Source organism: Drosophila serrata, unplaced genomic scaffold (assembly GCF_035046125.1).
Source record: "Drosophila serrata isolate PLE 108 unplaced genomic scaffold, ASM3504612v1 contig_240, whole genome shotgun sequence".
Classification (NCBI taxonomy): Eukaryota; Metazoa; Arthropoda; class Insecta; order Diptera; family Drosophilidae; genus Drosophila; species Drosophila serrata.
In genome coordinates this window covers 5,754,340-5,775,358 of record NW_028257138.1, presented here as the reverse complement: position 1 = coordinate 5,775,358, position 21,019 = coordinate 5,754,340, and the positions used below count along the sequence as shown (strand labels likewise).

The 21,019-nt window shown below is 39.3% G+C and overlaps 4 protein-coding genes across 8 annotated transcripts; 2 read left to right on the top strand and 2 right to left on the bottom strand.

Annotated features, from left to right (window-relative positions):
• The first annotated feature begins 170 nt into the window (after positions 1-170).
• loh (thrombospondin type 1 domain containing lonely heart) lies at positions 171-8,194 on the top strand. Its single transcript, XM_086830800.1, has 11 exons — positions 171-498; positions 2,324-2,357; positions 2,787-2,862; positions 3,597-4,105; positions 4,348-4,529; positions 4,642-4,799; positions 6,175-6,376; positions 6,456-6,637; positions 6,698-7,720; positions 7,777-7,930; positions 7,981-8,194. Exons 2-11 carry the CDS (start codon positions 2,332-2,334, stop codon positions 8,106-8,108), a joined length of 2,640 nt encoding a protein of 879 aa, XP_086686926.1. The 5' UTR covers positions 171-498; positions 2,324-2,331; the 3' UTR covers positions 8,109-8,194.
• Positions 8,038-10,701, bottom strand: ppk10 (pickpocket 10). Its single transcript, XM_020951515.2, has 10 exons — positions 10,508-10,701; positions 10,347-10,452; positions 10,201-10,292; positions 9,689-10,142; positions 9,473-9,591; positions 9,268-9,422; positions 9,142-9,204; positions 8,974-9,080; positions 8,798-8,912; positions 8,038-8,680 (listed from the first exon to the last, which is right to left on the bottom strand). The coding sequence occupies exons 1-10, from the start codon at positions 10,636-10,638 to the stop codon at positions 8,565-8,567; spliced, it is 1,458 nt and encodes a 485-aa protein (XP_020807174.2). The 5' UTR covers positions 10,639-10,701; the 3' UTR covers positions 8,038-8,564.
• A 754-nt stretch (positions 10,702-11,455) lies between these two features.
• On the bottom strand, positions 11,456-16,258 carry LManI (Lysosomal alpha-mannosidase I). Of its 3 annotated transcripts, none has more exons than XM_020951645.2 (8): positions 15,922-16,258; positions 15,758-15,857; positions 14,757-15,079; positions 14,276-14,646; positions 13,742-14,212; positions 13,076-13,686; positions 12,763-13,004; positions 11,456-12,703 (listed from the first exon to the last, which is right to left on the bottom strand). In XM_020951645.2, exons 3-8 carry the CDS (start codon positions 14,847-14,849, stop codon positions 11,501-11,503), a joined length of 2,991 nt encoding a protein of 996 aa, XP_020807304.2. In that variant the 5' UTR covers positions 14,850-15,079; positions 15,758-15,857; positions 15,922-16,258; the 3' UTR covers positions 11,456-11,500. The 3 variants fall into 3 exon arrangements, with proteins under 3 accessions (XP_020807304.2, XP_020807303.2, XP_020807305.2); XM_020951644.2 differs by having other exon boundaries at positions 16,066-16,254; XM_020951646.2 differs by lacking the exons at positions 15,758-15,857; positions 15,922-16,258 and adding an exon at positions 15,161-15,396.
• Positions 16,259-16,310: 52 nt separating this feature from the next.
• On the top strand, positions 16,311-20,968 carry LManII (Lysosomal alpha-mannosidase II). 3 transcript variants are annotated; one of them, XM_020951626.2, is made up of 9 exons: positions 16,311-16,719; positions 17,029-17,605; positions 17,664-17,800; positions 17,908-18,041; positions 18,412-19,046; positions 19,101-19,321; positions 19,384-19,795; positions 19,855-20,297; positions 20,363-20,968. In XM_020951626.2, exons 1-9 carry the CDS (start codon positions 16,612-16,614, stop codon positions 20,918-20,920), a joined length of 3,225 nt encoding a protein of 1,074 aa, XP_020807285.2. In that variant the 5' UTR covers positions 16,311-16,611; the 3' UTR covers positions 20,921-20,968. The 3 variants fall into 3 exon arrangements, with proteins under 3 accessions (XP_020807285.2, XP_020807286.2, XP_086686921.1); XM_020951627.2 differs by lacking the exon at positions 17,908-18,041 and adding an exon at positions 18,192-18,325 and having other exon boundaries at positions 16,312-16,719; XM_086830795.1 differs by having other exon boundaries at positions 16,469-16,719; positions 17,908-18,325.
• Positions 20,969-21,019: the final 51 nt, after the last annotated feature.

Below are 21,019 nucleotides of genomic sequence, written 5' to 3'. Positions count from 1 at the left end.
CCCGCCGCTCCTCCGGGAGCTCCAGAGACCTCTGGTGGCACTCGATCGGATCGCCAGAGCTGCGCTGATGCTTGCGGCGCGCTCTGCCTTCAACACTTCTGTGTTCGCAAAGCCGCTTTCCCGAAATTTTCAATTCGGATTTCAGTTCGGATTTGAGTAGCACACGATGAAGACGACCGGGACAGCTTCAGTTAATCCAGAATAAATATAGTGCAGTGATACACGTCGGTTGCAACATTCAACATAAACATGCTAAATATTAACACGGAAATTAATTAATTAAAGTTAAAGCCAATTCAAGTTCCTGGGATTTGTGAAATTTATCCCATGCCCCCACTCAATAATTTGTGAACTTTAAATCACATCCCCGATGTTCTTAAAAATGTGTTTTAGGAATTGTTTTCAAAGATATAATTACGTTTAATTGCACTTACCGGACGTAAGAGTAATAAAAGAAGAAAATTTTTAAGTGAACCTTATAAGAGCCGAAATAAAAAGGTATTTTGATGGATGACCTTTTGAATGACGCTCCACATCCTTTTGTTGTCTCTCACAATTAAGTTTGAAGTTTGAAGTCAGATGTCGGGCTGTGAATAAAGGCTTAATTGCTTTTTCAGAAAAGTGTGTAATTGATTTGAGTTTTCTTTTTCGAAATGTGCGTGTGCCGTGCGTGTGTTTTGGGACAAATCAATTTACCTCTCTCACATATTGAGCCATTATCCGCACCGATGACAGTGATCACTCAAGTACTGAATGCATAATGAAAGAAAGCCCACTGTTGACGGAGGAGGTTTCCATTCCCATAACCCTAAATTACATTATTTTGCATGCCTTAAACGTGGCCACGTAATTGCAGTCATTTAGCTTTAGGATCGAACGGATAATAATACCCCCGGCCTCGGAGATGTCCAAATCTGATCCGAATGGTGACACAGATACCAGTATTTCACGCCACATTCATAATTATGTATCTATGGCGCTATCTATGTATCCTATTTAAACAAATCCATATGTTCGCAGGCATAAATTTCAAAATATTCTCCCCCTTTTTATTTTTGCTAATTGCGGAAGTTTCACATAATATTGTTAGCTCGCAAGTGTGAATGACGAAATACAAGACGGCGCGAAGAATATGACATATGTAAAAAATATTTTCGGTTGGCTTCCTATGCGCGGCTGATTGAAGATTTTCCAAACACTTCAGTTTAATGCAAGTTCTTCATAATATCCGCGCACTCTTTGAATTGAGTGCCTCGGCCTGGAGTTCAGTGGCGTGCTGAAGTGCTAATGCCATCCATTGCACCACCACGTTTTGTGGTATATATTTATATGGGCAAATGCAGTTTCATATGCATAGATATAGGCCCAATATGGGCCTATTGACACAGATAAGTATGGAAGAGTACATTGTGACATTAAGAATTTCTATACCCCATACGCGTACAGTTCTCAAATAGGGTATATTGCCTTTTTACCCCGATCTGTGTCACTGGCAAAAAGCACTTTCGACTTTCCACTCAAACTCGATGGGGTCAAAGAAAAGCCTAAATGGTCAAGCCCTAGATGGTTCTATTAAAATGTCTTAATCTGTTTTTATTAAGTGAAAAAGAAACTCAAATATGAATCCTTTTAAACAGATTTGATAAGACTAAGCTTATTTTAAAAACTTTTCTTCGCTATGCAAAAATAGACTTAATAAAATCGATTTTATAATCGACAGAATCAAAGCTTATCTCAGCATTGTTAAACTGTATTTTTTGGCTTGATATCACCTTAATTTAAATATATATAATATTATATATTTCGCATACGTATACGCAATATATGTGAGCAAGCACATATAGTATGTATATACATTTTTGTATCGTATGTACGATCATAGAGTTCCAAAAAGTAGAGTGGGTGTGGAGGCATCTAATGAAATACGCCCTTCCCATTTTCGTTCACGGATGTTGTGGTGTATGCTGCCCGAAAGTACATCCATTCCAGTCGAATAGTCACGGTCGGTTTACTCGTAATCAATGGATATATACATATAATGGAACTTGAGTTCCTCTGTGCGAGTTTGCTAATACAAAGCCTCAGAATGCGTACAGGCGAAAAACATTGAAGATCGCCCAAAACGATTAGAGAACATACATATTTAACAAAAAAGAGTGATATATGTGTAAATACATGTATATGGAATGTGTCCCAAAAGTTTGGGAATTTTTCCCCAATATAAAAAAAAACATTGCTGGCATTTTTGTAGACTAATATTATAGTCAGACTTTTAATGACTTCTGTGATTCTCCAGGGATTCTGCTTTATTTTATATTTCTAGGTTTGAAAATGGCAAAACTCTTCGTAATATTCAGGTAAGAACAGTTTTTTCATAACTCAATCATTTCAATTTTTTTATCAATCTAACTTTAAGTTGCTTATGGGATTTTTACAAAGTAAAAACAAAAACATGAACCCAAAAAAGTGGGAGGAGCGGTGATCTCTTTCAGCTGCATTTAATCAAGATTTTTTTTCTTTTGCCGCCGCCGAACAGTGACTCGTTTTCAGAAAAGATTTTGTAATTTGTGGAGCTCATAAGCTAATTTTTCAGGCAACAAAATAAAAAGTATTTTTGTTAAAAGGAAACAACCTAATTTGTTTTCTAATTAAGAACTCACTTACACTAACTGAAAATGATTGCATTACTTTTAAATGGTTTAAAACATCTATTAAGCGTGTTAAATTTAAAATCTTTTGTAAAAACTATCTTAATTTATATGTTTTCTGTATTGTTTTACTTTCAGTATTCTTATCATCCTTGCATCAATACCCGATACTCGTTTCGTAAAGGCGGAGTTATCCACTAAAGAACGAATTAAGGTTAGTAGCTTTATTTTTGATTTAGAAATAAATATAAAAGAAAATCGGTGAGCCTAAGCGACGGAATTTTTAAAACTTCCTTTGCAACTTAAAAAGATTCTTATCGTTATATTAAAACCAGCACTTAAATAATTTATAGCTTATAAATTATGATTGCCGATTGTAATATTGTAAAGCGTCTTGTAAAAAATCTTGGGTCAGAGGACCGGCTATAAAGCTCTTGGCAAATTCGTCCCGCTCCGCCGACATTGATAAGCTATGAATTCGAAAACTATATACCAGATGACGTATTACATATTTTATGGCTTGCTAATCTAGTTTTTATGTCGTTAATTCTTTTATTTGTATGCCATTGTAATTACCATAAATATTTCTTGATAGTAGAAGTCCCTGCTAATGGCGCCTGAGGTTTTCGAAATTTCCAATTATATACAACTCTAATTATAATCGCTCTAAGCTTAAACATTTCCAGTGACTCAAACACTTGCTAAAGAATTTTGTTTGCCTATACAATAATTTGGGGCTATATAATTATTCAAATATTTCTTTTATTGACATTAATCACGATTTCAATTTTTCGCGTTTCATGTTAATTGAAGATAGGCCTAGGATGACGCAACTGTTTCAATTAATTTTTTTTTTTTCCAACTGGGAACTTTTAATGGGTTATAAATTAATATTACACTGTCTGGATTTACACATTAATAATATACTTTCCCTATACTTATATATAGAAACATCAAGAGTGGCTGAAAGAGCACCGAAAGCCAAAGACGCGTAAGGTGCAACCGACCAACTCATATTATGAACTGGCCAACTTGTGGCACACACGAAAGAATATATCCCTTAAACAGAAACCGAGTAACAAGAACGATTACCTGGAAAACGAGACGATTAGTAAAGTATCAAACCAAACCGATCTTATAGTATTAAAGCCAACGATATTATTAATAAATGGTACAAATCGCAATGATGTCTTACCATCTACCCCCAATCCGGAGACAACAACATTGGCAACAGCATTGAAACCAACTGAAAGCAGCAATATTGGGACGACAAAACAAACTCCAAGTGTCGTAGAGGAGGTCTTCTCCTCCCCAAATCCGATGAGAGTAATGACCACAAAGAAGCTGAGGAAGAAAGTGTATCCATATCCACGGTGGGATAAGTGGAGTACCTGGAGCGAATGTTCGCGCAGTTGTGGCGGAGGCGTGAGGTATCAAATGCGAAAATGCATTAACCGGTGAGTTGTGACACTGTAATGTATTGTTTTAATTTTTTTATCAGAGATTTAACTGGACCACTCGTGCATTAGTCTTAATAAAATCACCTAAATTAAGACCTAGGAACAACATTTCCCTTTTAAATGTATTGTACTTAAAGGTGTTTATATTTTGCAGATCTATTTTTATAGATATTTTTATTTTACTTTTATATACTTTTTCTTTATATTTTTAATTTACTTTTAATGTATTTTGATTACAGAAACCCCACAACAAATAATCAGCTTACGAGTAATGCCTGTGTGGGTTACTTTAAGCGTTATCAGCTTTGTAATGATGTTCCCTGTGATGGACAATCTCCGGATTTTCGAGCTTCTCAGTGTACGAGTTACAACGATATAGAGTTTCATGGTCACCGATATACGTGGGAACCGTATATAAAGGGTTGGTTCTATATATGATTAACCTTTTAAGAATTAGAATGTATCATGTTTTGATATTTAATTTATAGTAACGTTCGAAATAAGTTACATATTTATATATTTTTTATTGTTAGATGATGCTGAATGTGAGCTGAACTGTATGCCATCTGGAATGAAATCGTTTGCCACACTTAATGAATCCGTAATCGATGGCACGCCCTGCCGACATCCAGCGGAATACTACAGATCGCACCTTTGGAGCCGTGCTGTGTGTGTTGATGGTGCTTGTAAGGTGATTAAATATATCCAAAGTAAATCATTTGGTTTGCCCAATATCAGAGCATTATTCAGATTACATTTTATTTGATTTCCAAGAACTATAAAAGCCCCATTTACTTAGTTAAAGTATTTTTTTGTAGTTAGAAAATTGTGTTTAAATCCGTTACGTTTTTATATATTCAAAGCCTGATAAAAACAAGTTCATCTTCATCATTATCATAATAGTAATCATAAAAATTTGTAGCCTTAATTTATTTAAATTTTTAAATATTTGTTTTCAAACCTTAAGTTTTCATAGCAACCCACGAATTAAAAATATCAATTATCAATTTCCATACGCAGCAACTAAAGCAACGATCACATATTAAAAAGCACTAATGGTTTTTCTCATTCTACAATATTATTAAAGCTTTTTCAAGTACAAGAATCGCAGCGAATTCTTAGTATCGATCGAGCATTGAATCATAACGCACACGAAATTCGCAGTGATCCGTAAAAGTATAGAATTTAAAGGATTCTAAATTTTCTTTGAAGACTTTAGTTACGTTTATGGACATCCTTTTTATGTGTAACATAAGGATTTTTTGCTATAAACCCAATCAAATAAATTATTGAAATAACTTGGCAAAAGCAGTTATAGGTTTTCTCGTGTTTCAATTTATTTTCCATATGATTTTGTATAAATTAATCCTAATATTAAACAAGTTTCTAGTCATTGGTTTTGTTCTTTATTTTCCTATTATGACTTTAAAAATTGAAAATCTATTTTATTAATTGCTTCAGTGTTCAGTATTTCAAATGTTTTAATCTTACCTAACGTAATATTTTAAATTGGTTCTTGAGAACGGGATTAGGTCAACAAATCAAATGGAAAATAATTTTCGTGAAAGTTAAAACTGGAACGCGTCCAATGAGCTTAATTTCAATGAATTATTTTAGTAAACACACATTGCCGCTCAGTTGTGCGTACGAAAACAATTTTTTTATCGAACATATGCCCTCTTAATACCACTGAATGTATATTTGGTACACTCGTTTTATTTTGTTTATCTTGATCTCTTAATAAGTGGCTAATAAATAATGTTTTTGCAAAGCCCAAAGAATTTCACACAGATCGCTTTACCATGAACTTAGTAGATTAAATATAGAAAATGTTTACTTGTTTATAATAGCTGGAAAGTCCTTCACATTATTTAATAGAACTAAGCCGGTTTAATATTTTATCATTAGGGATAAGGAAAAACTTAATATTTCCAAGGTAGAGAAATGTTGAGAATCATAGTATTACTATGGCTGGTAAGTAAAAATGGGTTATTCAGCTGAAATTCAATTTAGTAAAACGTAATTGGTTCTGATTTTCTTACAACAAAAATCGAAACTAATTGTAGGCCGTCCATGCCAGTGGTGACATTGATGGATTGTATGCCCATAGCGGCTCCGTGAGCTGTGGAGGATTGTTGTGTCGACCTGTCACGGGAATCTTCACGCGAGATCCCCTGCCGGATCATGCCTATGTACACGTCACAACCCTACCTGTCGGTGCCTCCAATATTTCGATTACGGAACTTAAAAATAGCATCAACTTGCTAGGTAATGCTTTGCTCAGATATTTGATTAAGAAAATATATATATTTCATGTTGTAAAACCCCTTTTATTTTGCGGTCCAAGTCCTGCGAACTTCCAAGGATGAATCCATATTTAATGGCGAGAATGCGGTTTCGGAGAGTGGATCCTATGAAGGCGTTGGTGCCACCTTCGACTACCATCGAATCGATGGAGCACATGACAGCAATGGAGTTACCGAATGGATAACAAGTATTGGACCCATTAGGGAGTCGCTGCAACTTATGGTATTTCAAAATCATTCAGATATAATTATAATTATTGTATTATTTGAAATCCATATTAAGGTTTACACCAAAACGTCCAACAATACTGGCATCAAGTACGAGTACATGCTACCAATTATTTCCGAATCGGAGGAGAACGAAATGTCCCTGGAGAGCAGTGACGGGCTGTTGAGGTCCGGCACGGAGGACACCAGCTCATCGAGCAGCTCTCGGGGCACTGGTCGCAAACGTATTTTTAATTGGAAGGTAATTGGCTTCAGTGGCTGCACCAAGTCCTGTGGCGGCGGCACCCAGACACCCATCATCCGGTGCATTCGCAAGAACCCCATGCGCTACTACTCCCAGCGCCGTTGCATGCACTCCGTGAAGCCCGTGCTGAACGAGAACCTGCTGCACTGCAACACGCAACCCTGCCCGGCCTACTGGCGCTTCGACGAGTGGGGCGAGTGCCGGTGCCTGAGCAGCGGTGCATTCCGGCGACGCGAGGTGAGCTGCGTCCAAGAGCTGGCCTCCGGACTGGTCATCCATGTGGATAAGGCTGCCTGCATGGAGGACCAGCCGCCCACACAGAAGCAGTGTGAGTGTCCCAAGAGTAGTCGTCGTCGCAACCTTGCCCGATATCGCCTGCAGGGCAATAGTAACTTCGACTCGGCGAACTCAAGTACCCAGGTGAAGCGGAGCAAGATCGATGGAACGACGGCTGTGAATGCCATCTGGTTGATGTCCGAATGGAATCAGTACTGCTCGGTGACGTGTGGATCCGGGATCGAGTATCGCACCGTCTTCTGTGACCGCTCCAAGGCTGGGGAAGAGCGCTGCGATCCGAGTGCCACGCCCGAGAGTCGGCGGCCCTGCGAGAAGCCCAGTTGCGAGGTGGGGGATTGGTTCACAGGTCCATGGTCTTCGTGCAATGGTGATTGCTTCGATCTGACCAGGAGCCGGCAGGTCCTGTGCATTCAAAATCAACTGATTACCGAGGACAAGGAATGCAAGCCGGAGCTGAAGCCGCAAGCCATTGAGAAGTGTTCGCACGAAGAGGTGGAATACTGCGCTGCCCGCTGGCACTACTCGGAGTGGTCAGAGGTGAGAATTAGCTTTAATGATTATTAAATATTTTGAATTTAAATATTTTCTAACAGTGTACCAAGCCTTGTGGCGGTGGTACCCAGCGGCGCAGTGTCAAATGTCTGGAGTACGACCTCAAGCTGAACGCTCTGCGGGAATCAACGCAATGTCGGTATGCGAGCAGGGATCCTATATATCGCAACTGCAATGTGGAAAAATGCGAAGAAGGTGGGTTCCATAACATTTTCCTTTCAGAATCTATATGTTCTTTTTTACAGAAGTGAAAAAAATCGAAGCTGTACCCACCTGTACGGATAAGTTCGCCAACTGCCAGTGGGCTGCCCAAGCCAAGCTGTGCGGCTATGATTATTATCGCGAGAACTGCTGTACTTCGTGTACTTCTTGAGTCATCCTTAAGGATCATACTTAACTTATAAACTGAATCATTTACGTATATAATTTGTGGTTAATTTCAATATATCTGTATATGTATTTCTGACACTAAAGCTCAACGTAAAGCTTGCAGGGAATTGCAAAAATCAAATATATTCAGTCAAGAACAAAGAACAATTCAATAATACAATTACACTTCTCATTAAAACATACTAAAATACACTAGATGGAGACTAAAAAATAATAGTTAGACAAATTATATACATCATCTTATGAATAACAATTAAGAAACGAAAGTAAAGGCTTTAGTTTTCGTCGTTTAAGAATAAATAAATCATTTACTACACAAAGAGTTTTGTTTCATACAGCTTCAAAGGGTTGATGTGCAAAGAATTTTAATTATCAATTAAAGAGTAAATATTTTTATTAGTGTCCTAACAGTTAAAATACATCCACCAGCGTGCTCTATTCAGAGGGTGTAACCCAATACTTGCCAGATTAACCTTATTGTAAAGAAATATAGAATTTCCACCAGACCCAAGACACTGAATCCCAGAAAGAGACCAGCCGTTGAGCCAATTGAAACTGAAAAGCGGCCATTAAATAGATCCATTAATTAATTATAGTTGAGAATGTGACTTCGTTAAAAAATAATTTAAGAACTAATTTAAAAGGGGTTTTTCCTTTTGCTCCTTTACATACCCATAAGATCAGTCATGGAAAATATAACTTGACGCTTGAGTCGAAGTTGGGGCCAGGTTTTAATAGTTATAGCGCTGCCAATACTTCCAAGTAATTGCTTGGAGCCTATCATGGGCTAAACATTTCCAAAGAAATATAATTCAATTGTCAAGTATAATATTTTTATATATACTTACTAGTGCGGATCTTGTAGTTATTACTGCATCCAGGCAGTTCTGTTCACAATAACAGGGGGCTGGCATTTCATGATGGCCACCTTCTTCGTATAGCTTAAGAAAGAAATCTAAAAAAGAGTTTTTTAATATAAAAATTATTTCTTAAAGAGTACATAAATTATTACTTACCAGCATGTCGAGGAAAACAAGACCTCAATGTTTTATAATCACACACAGGCTTGGGATTGGCAACTTGATCGAATTATAAGTTATATTATTACTAACTACTAATTTTAATATTTTTTATAAGCTTACTGCGATTGGGATAAAAGTGTGGTATGCATTTACAAATTTTAAAGGCCAAATTAATGCGACACTCTTGCTGACACACATTTCTTGTATAAAATGGAAAGTGAGTGAGATTCGATTCGTGGTGAAAGCGACACTTTCTCATTCGGACAGAGGTTTCTCTAAAGGAATTAATATTTATATTTAGGTACCTAATATAATGAAAACTTACGTTTCTAGATTGTCCTCGGCAATTATTTCCTCGCTGACGGGATCGTAAACCACGCCTTCAGTTGTGTAGCCAAAATTGGTATCTACCTTCATGACTTCGAAGGCAGAATGTATGAAGCTCTTGCAAATATAATATTAATATAATATTTATTTAGATATTAAAGTCAAATCGTAGAAAATAGGTTGGATTGATAATTTTAAAAAGATATATACTCACATCAATTGCCTCGCTGCTGTAGCTCAACAAAGTGAATCCCACGTCCTTTTCAAAGTACGAACCACTCTGATATTGCAAAAGTTTCCGCGTTGACTCATACTTATTGGGTTCCGGATATTTTCCAAATATTAAATATCGGGAACTATACTCTTCACCCAACCTAGAGTTCCCCAAATAGCACAGTCCGTATTCGGTGAGAACCTGTCGGACATGAATATTAACCTGTCCATCGATGCTGCGAGTTCGTTGCTTTTCTATCGGCTCGTAGGTACTGTCATATGTTAAATTGTAAATTAACTCCATATACTGTTCCGGCTTGAGACTCAAATCCTTAAGTATCTGATCAATCTGATCGCTCTCGGGTATGTTTTGAAAATTAAGATATGTGGAGTTGGCCAAGTTCTCAAGAAAGTCCCATAATAAAGTCTTTTGTGCTCCCTTAACGCCGTTTACCCTTAAATATAAATATTAATGAAGAGAATTTATATAATGCTTAAACTATTTGCAATTACCGACAATAACTGGCAAAAAAGGAAGCATTCAGACGTTGCATTGGACATAGAGTTATACTCGGCACTGTGGTATTCCAAAAGTGATAGTTTCGCTATAGGAAAATATTATTTTTATTATTTTATTCAATACTAAAACATGTTTATACCTCTAGGCCCACATGAGTGCTTTTGGTATTATAACGTTGAATAGATGATAGACTCACAATAATACAGAAATATATGGATGCTACTAACAGGATAAACCAAAGTAATCTGAAAATAAAAACATATATTTTAGAGTACATGGTGGATTATTAACTTAACTCACTTTTCAAGAAAGACAAGCATAGTTTGAACTACATATCGAAATCCGTGTATACAGCAATTATCAAAGTATAAAACAATAAAATTAATAATTGCTCGGGGCCATCGTCGATTCTTAAAGGGCCTGAAAACCATTTTGTTTATAAATTAGTTCAACTTTTTATCGGGAGTTTATTTATTTTATTTTATTTTAAAACCTTCCGGAAGTTAATATTTTTATGAATGAAGACTTGAACATATAATGAAAGACTAATCCTCATTTTTAATTTGAAATATGTTATATAGCCATACTATATAGAAAACAATAAACAACAAATAAAATCCTTTAGCGTGACAAAGTTCCGTTTGGTTGAAGCTTTATTGAATAAGGTTGTTCTTAGTTAATTTATTATTCAAGAGTTTGGTGAGTTTGCGTGTGTGGTCAATAGCGAAATTTGATTAATTATAACATACAACTTTTCCCTAAAAATCCATTAGATTCTATACGGTTTTGGTATAGATTTGCCTAAAGTGTCACTATACAATTTTGCTTTTAAAACTTTGTCTACCAAAATGATGTCGATTATCAACAAAAAACCAATCAATTGGTTTGATAACTTCTGTGCCGAGAGTCGTTCCAAGTTTTTCACTAATGGGCAAGAGTTTAAGATGCCTGCAAACTTTGGTGATACTCTAATAAGTGCCGACAAGTGCTACAATCTTATTAAGAGGAAGATGAAGCGGTCAGAAAGTGAGGAAGAGGATATATTGTGGAATATCCCAATAATTTTGTTAACTCTGGCCTGTATTCTTGTCATCGTAATGGCATTCAGCTTTATAATGCAGTGCCTGTTGTCAAAGTTAAAGAGTTTTAGGATTGTCGGGAATTTCAAATCTGATATTTTCAACTTATAAAAGCAGATGGATGTGAACTCTGAAAACCTGTTCTAGAATTCCAAGTAAAACATAAATATATTTTTACACAATTATATTATATTTTCGAAATAAAGATCAAGTTTTAAGCCTTCTGTTGGATTATAAAAGTACGAATCTGCATGGACTCCAGGGTTACAACAAATTCCGAAGCATCCTTCGTGGAATCCGCCTCCAAGGGCTTGTGCGGAGCATAGAAGTAATCCACGGAAGTGGGACTACTTCCTGTAGAGTCCTGAGTGAACTTGAATCTCTTGACTTCGCTCAACTTCTTATTACCGTCCAAAGTCGTCTCCCAAATATGATCTCCGTTGAAGAACACAAAGAGTTCGTATATGTTAAAGCTAACCACGTTTCTTTCAGTATTAAAGTTCTCCACTCGCAATAATAATTCATCCTTCGAATGTTGTTCCAGGGAAAGAAGATCCACCGATCGGGGAAAATCGGAAAAGTCGGGAATCATGTGTCGATTGATCGAGACAGCTTTGTTGGATTTACTGAAGAATTTCCAAAGAGGAAGACTTAATTCGTGCTGGAGCAAGCGCTCTGCTGTCTTGGGATTTGCTGCGGCAGCATCAAGAATTAGATAGACTTTTCCCCTGACAATGAGGCCAGTTCCGTACTGTTCCTCATTAAGAGCTTCTGCCACACCAAAGGAATCATCCACTAACAGCCGGCGATGGAGCATCAGCTCCAGCTCCCCATCTGCCAGACTAGATCCGCCTTGTGATCGGTCGTTTAGCAGGGTAATCCGCTTCTTGTCATCCTGGAGGGAAATTTGAGCTGTCACGGGATAATAGTTGCCACTGATGACCTCTGACATATCCGGATCGAAGTCCTCCCGCTGGTTCCTCTCCCGCTCTAGCATCTCCCGACCATTGGAGTCGGTGTAGAACATTCCATTCGAGGATATTTCACTTGTGAATCTCGTTACTATCTCCTTGCCAGCCACGTCGTCTATGGGTATCGGACCCACCAGCCACTCGAATTCAACGCGATTTACATCCTCGTAGATGCGTACCACTTGGGATATCCAATCGCTCCAATGCTGATGGACTTCCTTGACCCGAGTGCCGTTGTAGAAGTAAAGGAGAACTTTATCATTCAGGATTTCAATGTCTCCATCCGGTCTGAAGATGTATGCACCCGATGATCGGTTCTTGGCTTCCGAGTTGGTACCTTGAAAGCCTTTGTATACGCCAAAGTGTTGCTGAATATTTTCCCTGACACCGTTCATTTCAATGGTTTTCAAGCCGCCTTTAGCTGTATCGAACACTAGTTTTATTAGCTGAAATTATACATTTTTATGGTTAATGAAATATACGTGCACATTATTAATTAACTTACCGAATTCTGAACAATTAGTTCGTTGGTTTCATCTTTAGCTTCGCTATTGTAATGAAAATCTTTGTTTATGGGGAAATAATCGTGATTTTTAGTTTTGGGAACAGGTAGCACCCTTATATAGAAGTTTGCCAGTTTCTCCACTTTGGCTTTAAAAACCAACTCATGCTGTGTGTCATTGGGACGATGTTGAAGAGCCAAGACTTGCCAGGGAACAGGGACCACTTCTGAAGGTATTTCGTGACCTAGAAATAATAAAAAAATTTATGATTTTAAAGATAAAAAGGTTTGCTTAAGGGATGTATTATCCTAATACCTTTTTCATCTGTAACTATATAGTTTTCATTCTTTACAGGTATCCTCACATATTGGGTTGATGCATGTCCCAATGGATTTAATAGAGTCACAATCACATTGTTGGCTGTCTTCTGGGTAAACTCGCAAACACTTATATTAAGTGTCAGGCAACTGGCAAATTCTCCGGATGTTAAGTTAGTCAGAGAGCGGAGTGCATCGCGGGCATTATTCTCTGCTCCAGTTATCGCATCATATAGAATTCGATCGTAGTCGGAGGCAACCGCTTGCTTCTCCGTCCCAGTGACTGCATCGTGGTGCTGCATGATACCCATAGCCTGGTTTAGAGTCTCGAGGTCTGCCAAATGCTGGTTGCTGGTCAAGTTGGCCAGGACACCGAGTTGCTTCACCACCTGCAGGAAGTGATTGCCATCGCGGTGAAAGCGTTTCTGTGTGGGTCGGGATGTGAAGTAACCCGTCCAATAGGAGTGTGAGTCACTGGAGTACGGAAAGAAGTCCTGGGTCTTGTTTGGCCAAGTTTGCTTCAGCTGATGCAACTCGTAGAGATAACAGGAGGGAGTTGAGTAGAAGATATTGATCTGAGATCCCTCCAGCTGGCGGTCGTTGACATACCTGATTATAATATTGATTTCTTATTATTAAGAATATAATTAATCGATCCACTTACTTGATAAGTTTGTCCATGTTATTGAAGTTAATTGCCGCCGCTGAGTACTGAAAGTCATCTCCCATGGGCACCATTATATGATTAGCTCGAAAAGACTTGGTCATGGTTTTAATGTACGCTAAAAAGTCGTTTACTCTCTTATTAACGTTATTATCAAAACTGTCGCCATCGATAATGGGATCATCTGTGCAAATAATATCGAAGCAGAAACCCGGAGGAGATGAGTAGTGATTGTAGAGGAGTCCGGTGAATATGTTGGAATTCTTTAAATATTCACTCGATTTCCAAATCATTTCCATTTCCAGATCAGCCAGACGCTTCTTTTTATCCATATAATCCATGCGACCAAAAAACTCCCCATTATAACCCATTTGAGCGAATATAGAGGCCATTTCCCGGGAGTGGCCAAAGGGATCGATCTGCCAGCCAATTGTGGGACGTCCGCAATCCCCAAAGATTTCTTTTAGGTACCTAAAACGAAATATTAACAATGGTTTATTATAGGAGCTACTTATTTTAAATAATAATACCCACTTTAGACCCAGATTGAACTGATCTATCACACTTTGGTAGTGCACGGCCGCCTCATCGTTCATGCTCCAAGCTCCTCCGGCGAACTCCAAGCGTCCTTCGGCCACCAATTTCTTCACAGCTTTCTGAACAATCTCAGCTTGTTCGGAGTACCATTTCGCAAAGAAGAATGTCTCAACTTGTATGAATCGACGACTGGAGTCTTTCAGCAGCTCCTCAATTACGGTATCCAGAATATATTGAACTCCGGCGGGTTGGATTTCGTTGTGGGTTCCATAGTAATACTGATCCACTGTTTTCAACCATCCCACGTCGTCGTGGGAATGTGGCACCAAGTGGACATTGATCATATTTGGTTTCGTGGCGGGACATGACTAGAAAGGAGGTGTATAAATAACGAGATTGAGCTTCAACTGGGGTCTCTTATTGAAATGCTGTCATCATCCATGGATCTCAAACACTTAACCACTTTTGAATTTGTTACCTCAAATCCACAGGTAGCCTTGGTTACGGCTAAGTTCATTAAAATCCATATGATAAACACGGGTAGCCGACGGCGACTGAAGAAATATTCCATTTTAATGAACGCTATTGCCGCTGGCTCAGCTCCACGGAGAGGTCTTATCGGTTCGGTTGAGTCGTGTAGAATGAACCCAGGAATGAGGCAACTCCTGAGACCCCAGCAATGTGGCACTCGAAGCGATAAACCTTGTACTGCTGCTGGCGCATTAACTTGAGTGGGATTATCAAATTAAAATCCATTTAGGAGCACCAGCAATGATAACAATTTACAGGGCGTTGCGTGCACTGTAGATAGAAGAGAAATATAAAACACTGTAGACCTTAAGATCAATTTTGCAAAATATAATCTTGAATATATGTATTTACATGGGGTCTTATCAGTATTCTACATATTCGTATTTTGTTTATGTTTTAGTACTAGTCATTGACTTCTGTATTTTGCATTAAAACCCTTATCTTTGGTTGCAATCATTTCGAGTAATTAATTATTCAGATTACGGCTTTATGAATTTGTACCTAAATACGCGGGGTCTATATGAAGAGCTGGGCTTAGTAAACAAGTAATGAAAACATTATTTTTTTTATAACCAGCTCTTGAAAGGAATTACTAAGTGTGTTGTTCTAGTTTTAGAGATGATGAAAATGTTGCCTGCAGTTAAAATAACATTTTGATTATGATATCATTTGTGGTTAGTTAATTAAGTTTATTTTTTACTCAAGCTTGTCATGGTTAACATTTCCCCATGGACCAATATCCTTGGAATATCAAAATGATCAGATTTTAGGGGTCGAAAATATGAAATGAGAACCGTGTGGTTTGCATCTATAATTAAAGCGTGGAAAAAATTTACAGAAACTTGTAAAGGTAAACATTTTTTGTGTAAACATGAATTCTATTCTTTTGTAAATGTGCGAAAATAAGTAAATTTAATGCTCTTTGTATGTATTGTATCATAAACATACCTGAAAAATCCTTCGCTCCTAATACATATATGAATATTAGAGCAGTTTATTTCCCTGAAGAACCAGATGAACAACCACGTTAATCAAATGCATTTAATAACTGAAATAAAGAAATTCCCTAGTTGACCTTTAATTTAAGATTAACTGCTTAAATCAAAATTTACCGGTAATTATCATCACAGAAGAAACTTAACTAATTTTGGAACGACAGCAAAGTAGCGAAAGTATCGCAAACTTTATTAGCTCTCAAAACTTAACGTCGATTACTGGATATCTGTAGTTCGAAACACTCGAGTTAGCGTTATTACCTCCGGTTTCTGAAGTGCACCACCACTCTAAACCCTTTTCCAGATAGCGACAGGCCTTATTTCAACACTATCATGCCCACATGCATTCGGGTGTGGAAGGTTTTCAGAAACCAATTAAGTACTCGACTGGTTTATAGTCTGTGGAAATGATTAAGATGGTCCAAGCCAGAGCCTGGCTGTCGGAACACTACTCTCAAGCGCTCATGTAGAAATTGCCATAAAGCCCGTATCAGTGGGTTCTCATTTGGCACTCGTACATCGAACGCTCTAAGTACAAACATATGTACAAATTCTGCCTCACTTTCTCGCTCCGCCTGTTTGGAAATACATATGTACATATGGCAATAAAGATTCTCAAGTAGGGTTCTCAGGTCTCGAGCTGAGTTTGTTTTCTCCCCTCGAACAGTCTGCCTTGAGAAGCCGATGCGATCGGTGGTTATTCGTTGGGAAATCAGAAAAGTCGTGGGTTCTCCGCTATTAAATACTGACTCTGTGTATTCTATGAAAAAGTATCGAATGCAGTATAAATAAAGAAGAATTGCCATAATGTCCGGAAAGATTTCTGCGTGGCTTGCACTTTTGTGTATCTCTGGATTTATACATAATGCCGATTTGCGGAGCATTCAGAAAGAGGGCTCTCAGTGCGGTTATCAGGTGAGTTTTCCAGCATACATACATATTTATATTATAGTAATAGATGCAAACTTATATACAACTTATATATTATATATGGAATGTAGCTAAATAAACTCATTGATAAGCCTTTTGTAAATGCCTTTTTGCAATGACGGGCTAAGACCTTTATACTAATTAATTTAAATTGGAAAGCGGAATCTTTTGCACTGATAAGCTTATATAGGTTGTGAGTTTTGCAAGTCTTCCCCAACCTAGTAAAAGGTTCCTCTATTAAATAATACTATAAAAGAACTAACATTATAATAAATTTTTCAATTAATTTTCCAGAGCTGCCATCCCACAAAACCCAATATGTTGAATGTGCATCTGGTGGCGCACACTCATGACGATGTCGGCTGGCTAAAGACTGTCGATCAATATTATTATGGCAGCGAAACCCGAATCCAGAAGGCGGGAGTCCAATACATTATCGATTCGGTTGTGGAGGCCTTGCTGAGGGATCCAGAGAAACGCTTCATTTATGTGGAATCCGCATTCTTCTTCAAATGGTGGAAGGAGCAGAAACCCCAGGTGCAGGATGCTGTAAAGATGCTGGTGGACCAGGGAAGACTGGAGTTTATTGGCGGTGCCTGGAGTATGAACGATGAGGCGACGACCCATTACCAGAGTGTGATTGATCAATTTGCTTGGGGATTGAGACTTTTGAATGATACGTTTGGTGAATGTGGACGTCCGCGAGTTGGTTGGCAGATCGATCCCTTTGGTCACTCCAGGGAAATGGCTTCGATGTTTGCCCAAATGGGTTTCGATGGCATGTTCTTTGGGCGATTGGATTATCAGGATAAGGATAACCGTTTAATGACCAAAAATGCTGAAATGATATGGCATGGATCGGCTAATCTGGGTACGGATTTACTATCCATTTATATGGTCATAGTTTGACGGAGTTTTATTTTTTGCAGGAGAGGAATCAGATCTGTTCACTGGAGCTCTTTACAATAATTACCAGGCACCGGATGGCTTCTGCTTCGATGTTCTTTGCAGCGATGCCCCCATCATTGATGGCAAACACAGTCCGGATAATAATGTGAAGGAGCGGGTAAGATTTAATTTAAGATGCTTATGTCGCTTAGTGTTTTTGGCATTTGGTTTCGAGCATTTGTTCTGTACCTTGTTTGTGTCCTTACCATCCTCCCGCATCATCAGGTCGACGCATTTTTGGACTTTGCCCAGACCCAATCCCAATACTATCGCACCAATAATGTCATTATCACAATGGGCGGTGATTTTACCTACCAGGCAGCTCAGATTTACTACAAGAACCTTGACAAATTAATACGGTAATTCCCTGTAACCATGTAATCCTCGTTACCCCAACTGACTGTTGAAGAAAGCCCCTAAAAATAGGAATTCCAAATTATGTTCTGTGTGTGTGTGCCGTCCGTCGTTAGCCCTGAATGTCCTGTTAACTGAAATGAACAAACATGCAGGTTGATGCCTTCATTGATTATGTTACCAAAATGGCGGAACACTATCGCACTCCCAACTTGATCCTAACCATGGGCGAAGATTTCCACTATCAGAACGCCGACATGTGGTACAAGAATCTGGATAAGCTGATTAAGTAAGTACTTTAGGGGCTTTCCTAGACAGAGTTCAGCTCGGGGAATGAGCCAAGGGGAAAGGTTTCTAACACCTCCTCATCCTCAGATATGCCAACGAGCGTCAGGCGAATGGCTCCAAGGTAAATCTACTGTACTCCACACCCTCGTGCTATCTGAAATCTCTGCACGATGCCGGCATTACCTGGCCCGAGAAGAGCGATGACTTCTTCCCATATGCCTCCGATCCACATGCCTACTGGACGGGTTACTTCACCTCGCGACCCACCTTGAAGCGATTCGAGCGTGATGGCAATCACTTCCTCCAAGTTTGCAAGCAACTCAGTGCCTTGGCTCCCAACAAAGCCGTAGAATTCGGACCTCACTTGAACTTCATGCGCGAGACTCTGGGCATCATGCAGCACCACGATGCCATCACAGGAACAGAGAAGGAGAAGGTGGCCTTGGACTATGCAAAGCGATTGAGTGTTAGCTTCAAGGCCTGTGGTGCCACCACCAGGAATGTGTTGAATCAACTGTCCACGCCGGGAAGTGCTCAGGATCAGGATGCGAAATACAAGTTAGATATGAAGACGTGTCCCTTGCTGAACATCACTTCCTGTCCTGTTTCCGAGGATAATGATCGATTCACTCTGACGCTGTACAATCCTTTGGCTCATATTGTGAGTGAATATGTGAGGATACCAGTGCCAGACACGAACTATAAAATCACTGATAATAAGGGTAAATATTGGAAGTTATTAAAGAAACATTAAATGACTATATTTCACCTTTCAGAAGCTGTTCTGAAAGCCCAGGCAGTGCCCATACCATCCGCCTTGATCAATATCAAGCATAGAGCATCGACTGCCAAGTACGAACTGGTCTTCTTGGCCACCAATATTCCAGCCTTGGGATATAGAACATATTACATAGAAAAGACCGAAAGCTCTGAGGGTTACAAACAGCCCAGACTGCTGCCCAAGAATAAATCCAGCGTGACAGAAATTGGAAATAGTGTAAGTGCATATCTTTAGACTTATTTTCTTTCTTTCATCTGAAATGTATTCTCTTTCTCCAGAACATCAAGTTAGGCTTCGATACCAATGGTTTCCTTTCAGAGGTCACAGCCGATGGTTTAACCAAATTCGTTAGCCAAGATTTCCTCTTCTACGAAGGTGCCGTTGGCAACAATGCCGAGTTCTTGAACCGATCCTCCGGAGCGTACATCTTCCGTCCCAATGAGAACAAGCTGCACTTTGCCACGGAACATGTTGAGATTGAAGTGTACAAGGGTGACTTGGTGCAGGAGGTCCATCAGAAGTTCAACGATTGGATTAGTCAGGTGGTGCGAGTGTATGCCAAGGACTCCTTTGCTGAGTTCGAGTGGCTTGTGGGTCCGATTCCCATTGATGACGGCATTGGCAAGGAGGTTATCACACGCTTTAGCTCTGATATCGAGTCAAAGGGCCTATTCAATACCGATTCTAATGGTAATTATACTTGTATAATATGTCCTTAAGCAGTAATTAATATTTATTGATTCCTAAAGGACGTGAAATGATCAAGAGGCAGCTCAATCACCGTGAAACTTGGTCTGTGAAAATCAACGAAGCAGTTGCTGGAAATTACTATCCCATAACGACCAAGATAGACCTGGAGGATGACACGGCTCGCTTGGCTATCCTCACCGATAGAGCCCAGGGAGGCAGCTCCCTGAAGGATGGTTCCCTAGAGCTGATGGTCCATCGTCGTCTCCTACGAGATGATGCCTTCGGTGTGGGCGAGGCTCTCAATGAGACGGAGTACGGAGCGGGTTTGATTGCACGGGGCAAGCACCATCTTTTCTTTGGCAAGTCCTCCGATCGCGAAGGTGTCTCTCTGAAGGCCTTGGAACGCTTGACCCAACTGGAGAAGCTACTGCCCACATGGAAATTCTTTAGCAATATGGAGGCCTACACTGCCGAAGAGTGGCTTACTTCCTTTACAAATGCTGTGAGTAAAAACTACCAAACTAGAAGTTGAACATATTTTCTGATTTTTCTCCTTTTTTATTACAGTTCAGCGGCGTATCCCTGGTTCTGCCCAAGCCCGTGCATCTGCTCACCCTGGAACCGTGGCATGAAAACGAGCTACTCGTGCGTTTTGAGCACATTATGGAGAACAATGAGGACGAGCTGTACTCCAAGCCTGTTCAGTTCAATGTCAAGAATGTTCTCAGTTCTTTTGAGATCACGGGAATGCGTGAAACCACGCTGGATGGAAATGCCTGGCTGGACGAGACTCGTCGCCTTCAATTTGCTCCGGATCCCGAGCAAGCGGCCTTCAACTCCTATGGCACATTTGATGAGCCCGATGCTAAGAGTATCCACTTGCTGAGTGCCCAGAAACCAATGCTGGGCGTTAAATATGCCGAAGAAGCCTTACCAGCCGGAGAATTGGGTGCCCAGAGTAACCGGGTCAAGAGGGATGTGACCTCTGATCAAGTTAGACAGGCCAAGAGGAACCGGAAGTCCAAGGATGAAGCAGCCAGGGCAGATAGTGGTAGCCAAGAGTTCCTTATCGAACTGAGTCCCATGGAGATACGCACTTTTATTGTGTATTTGAAGAAAGCTTAAAGAAAGCTAAAAGATCTTTTGAAATAAATGAATATTCCTAAATTAAAAGATACTTTTTTTTTAGAGAATACCAAGCTGCAATTTCTTCTCCTCTGCAAA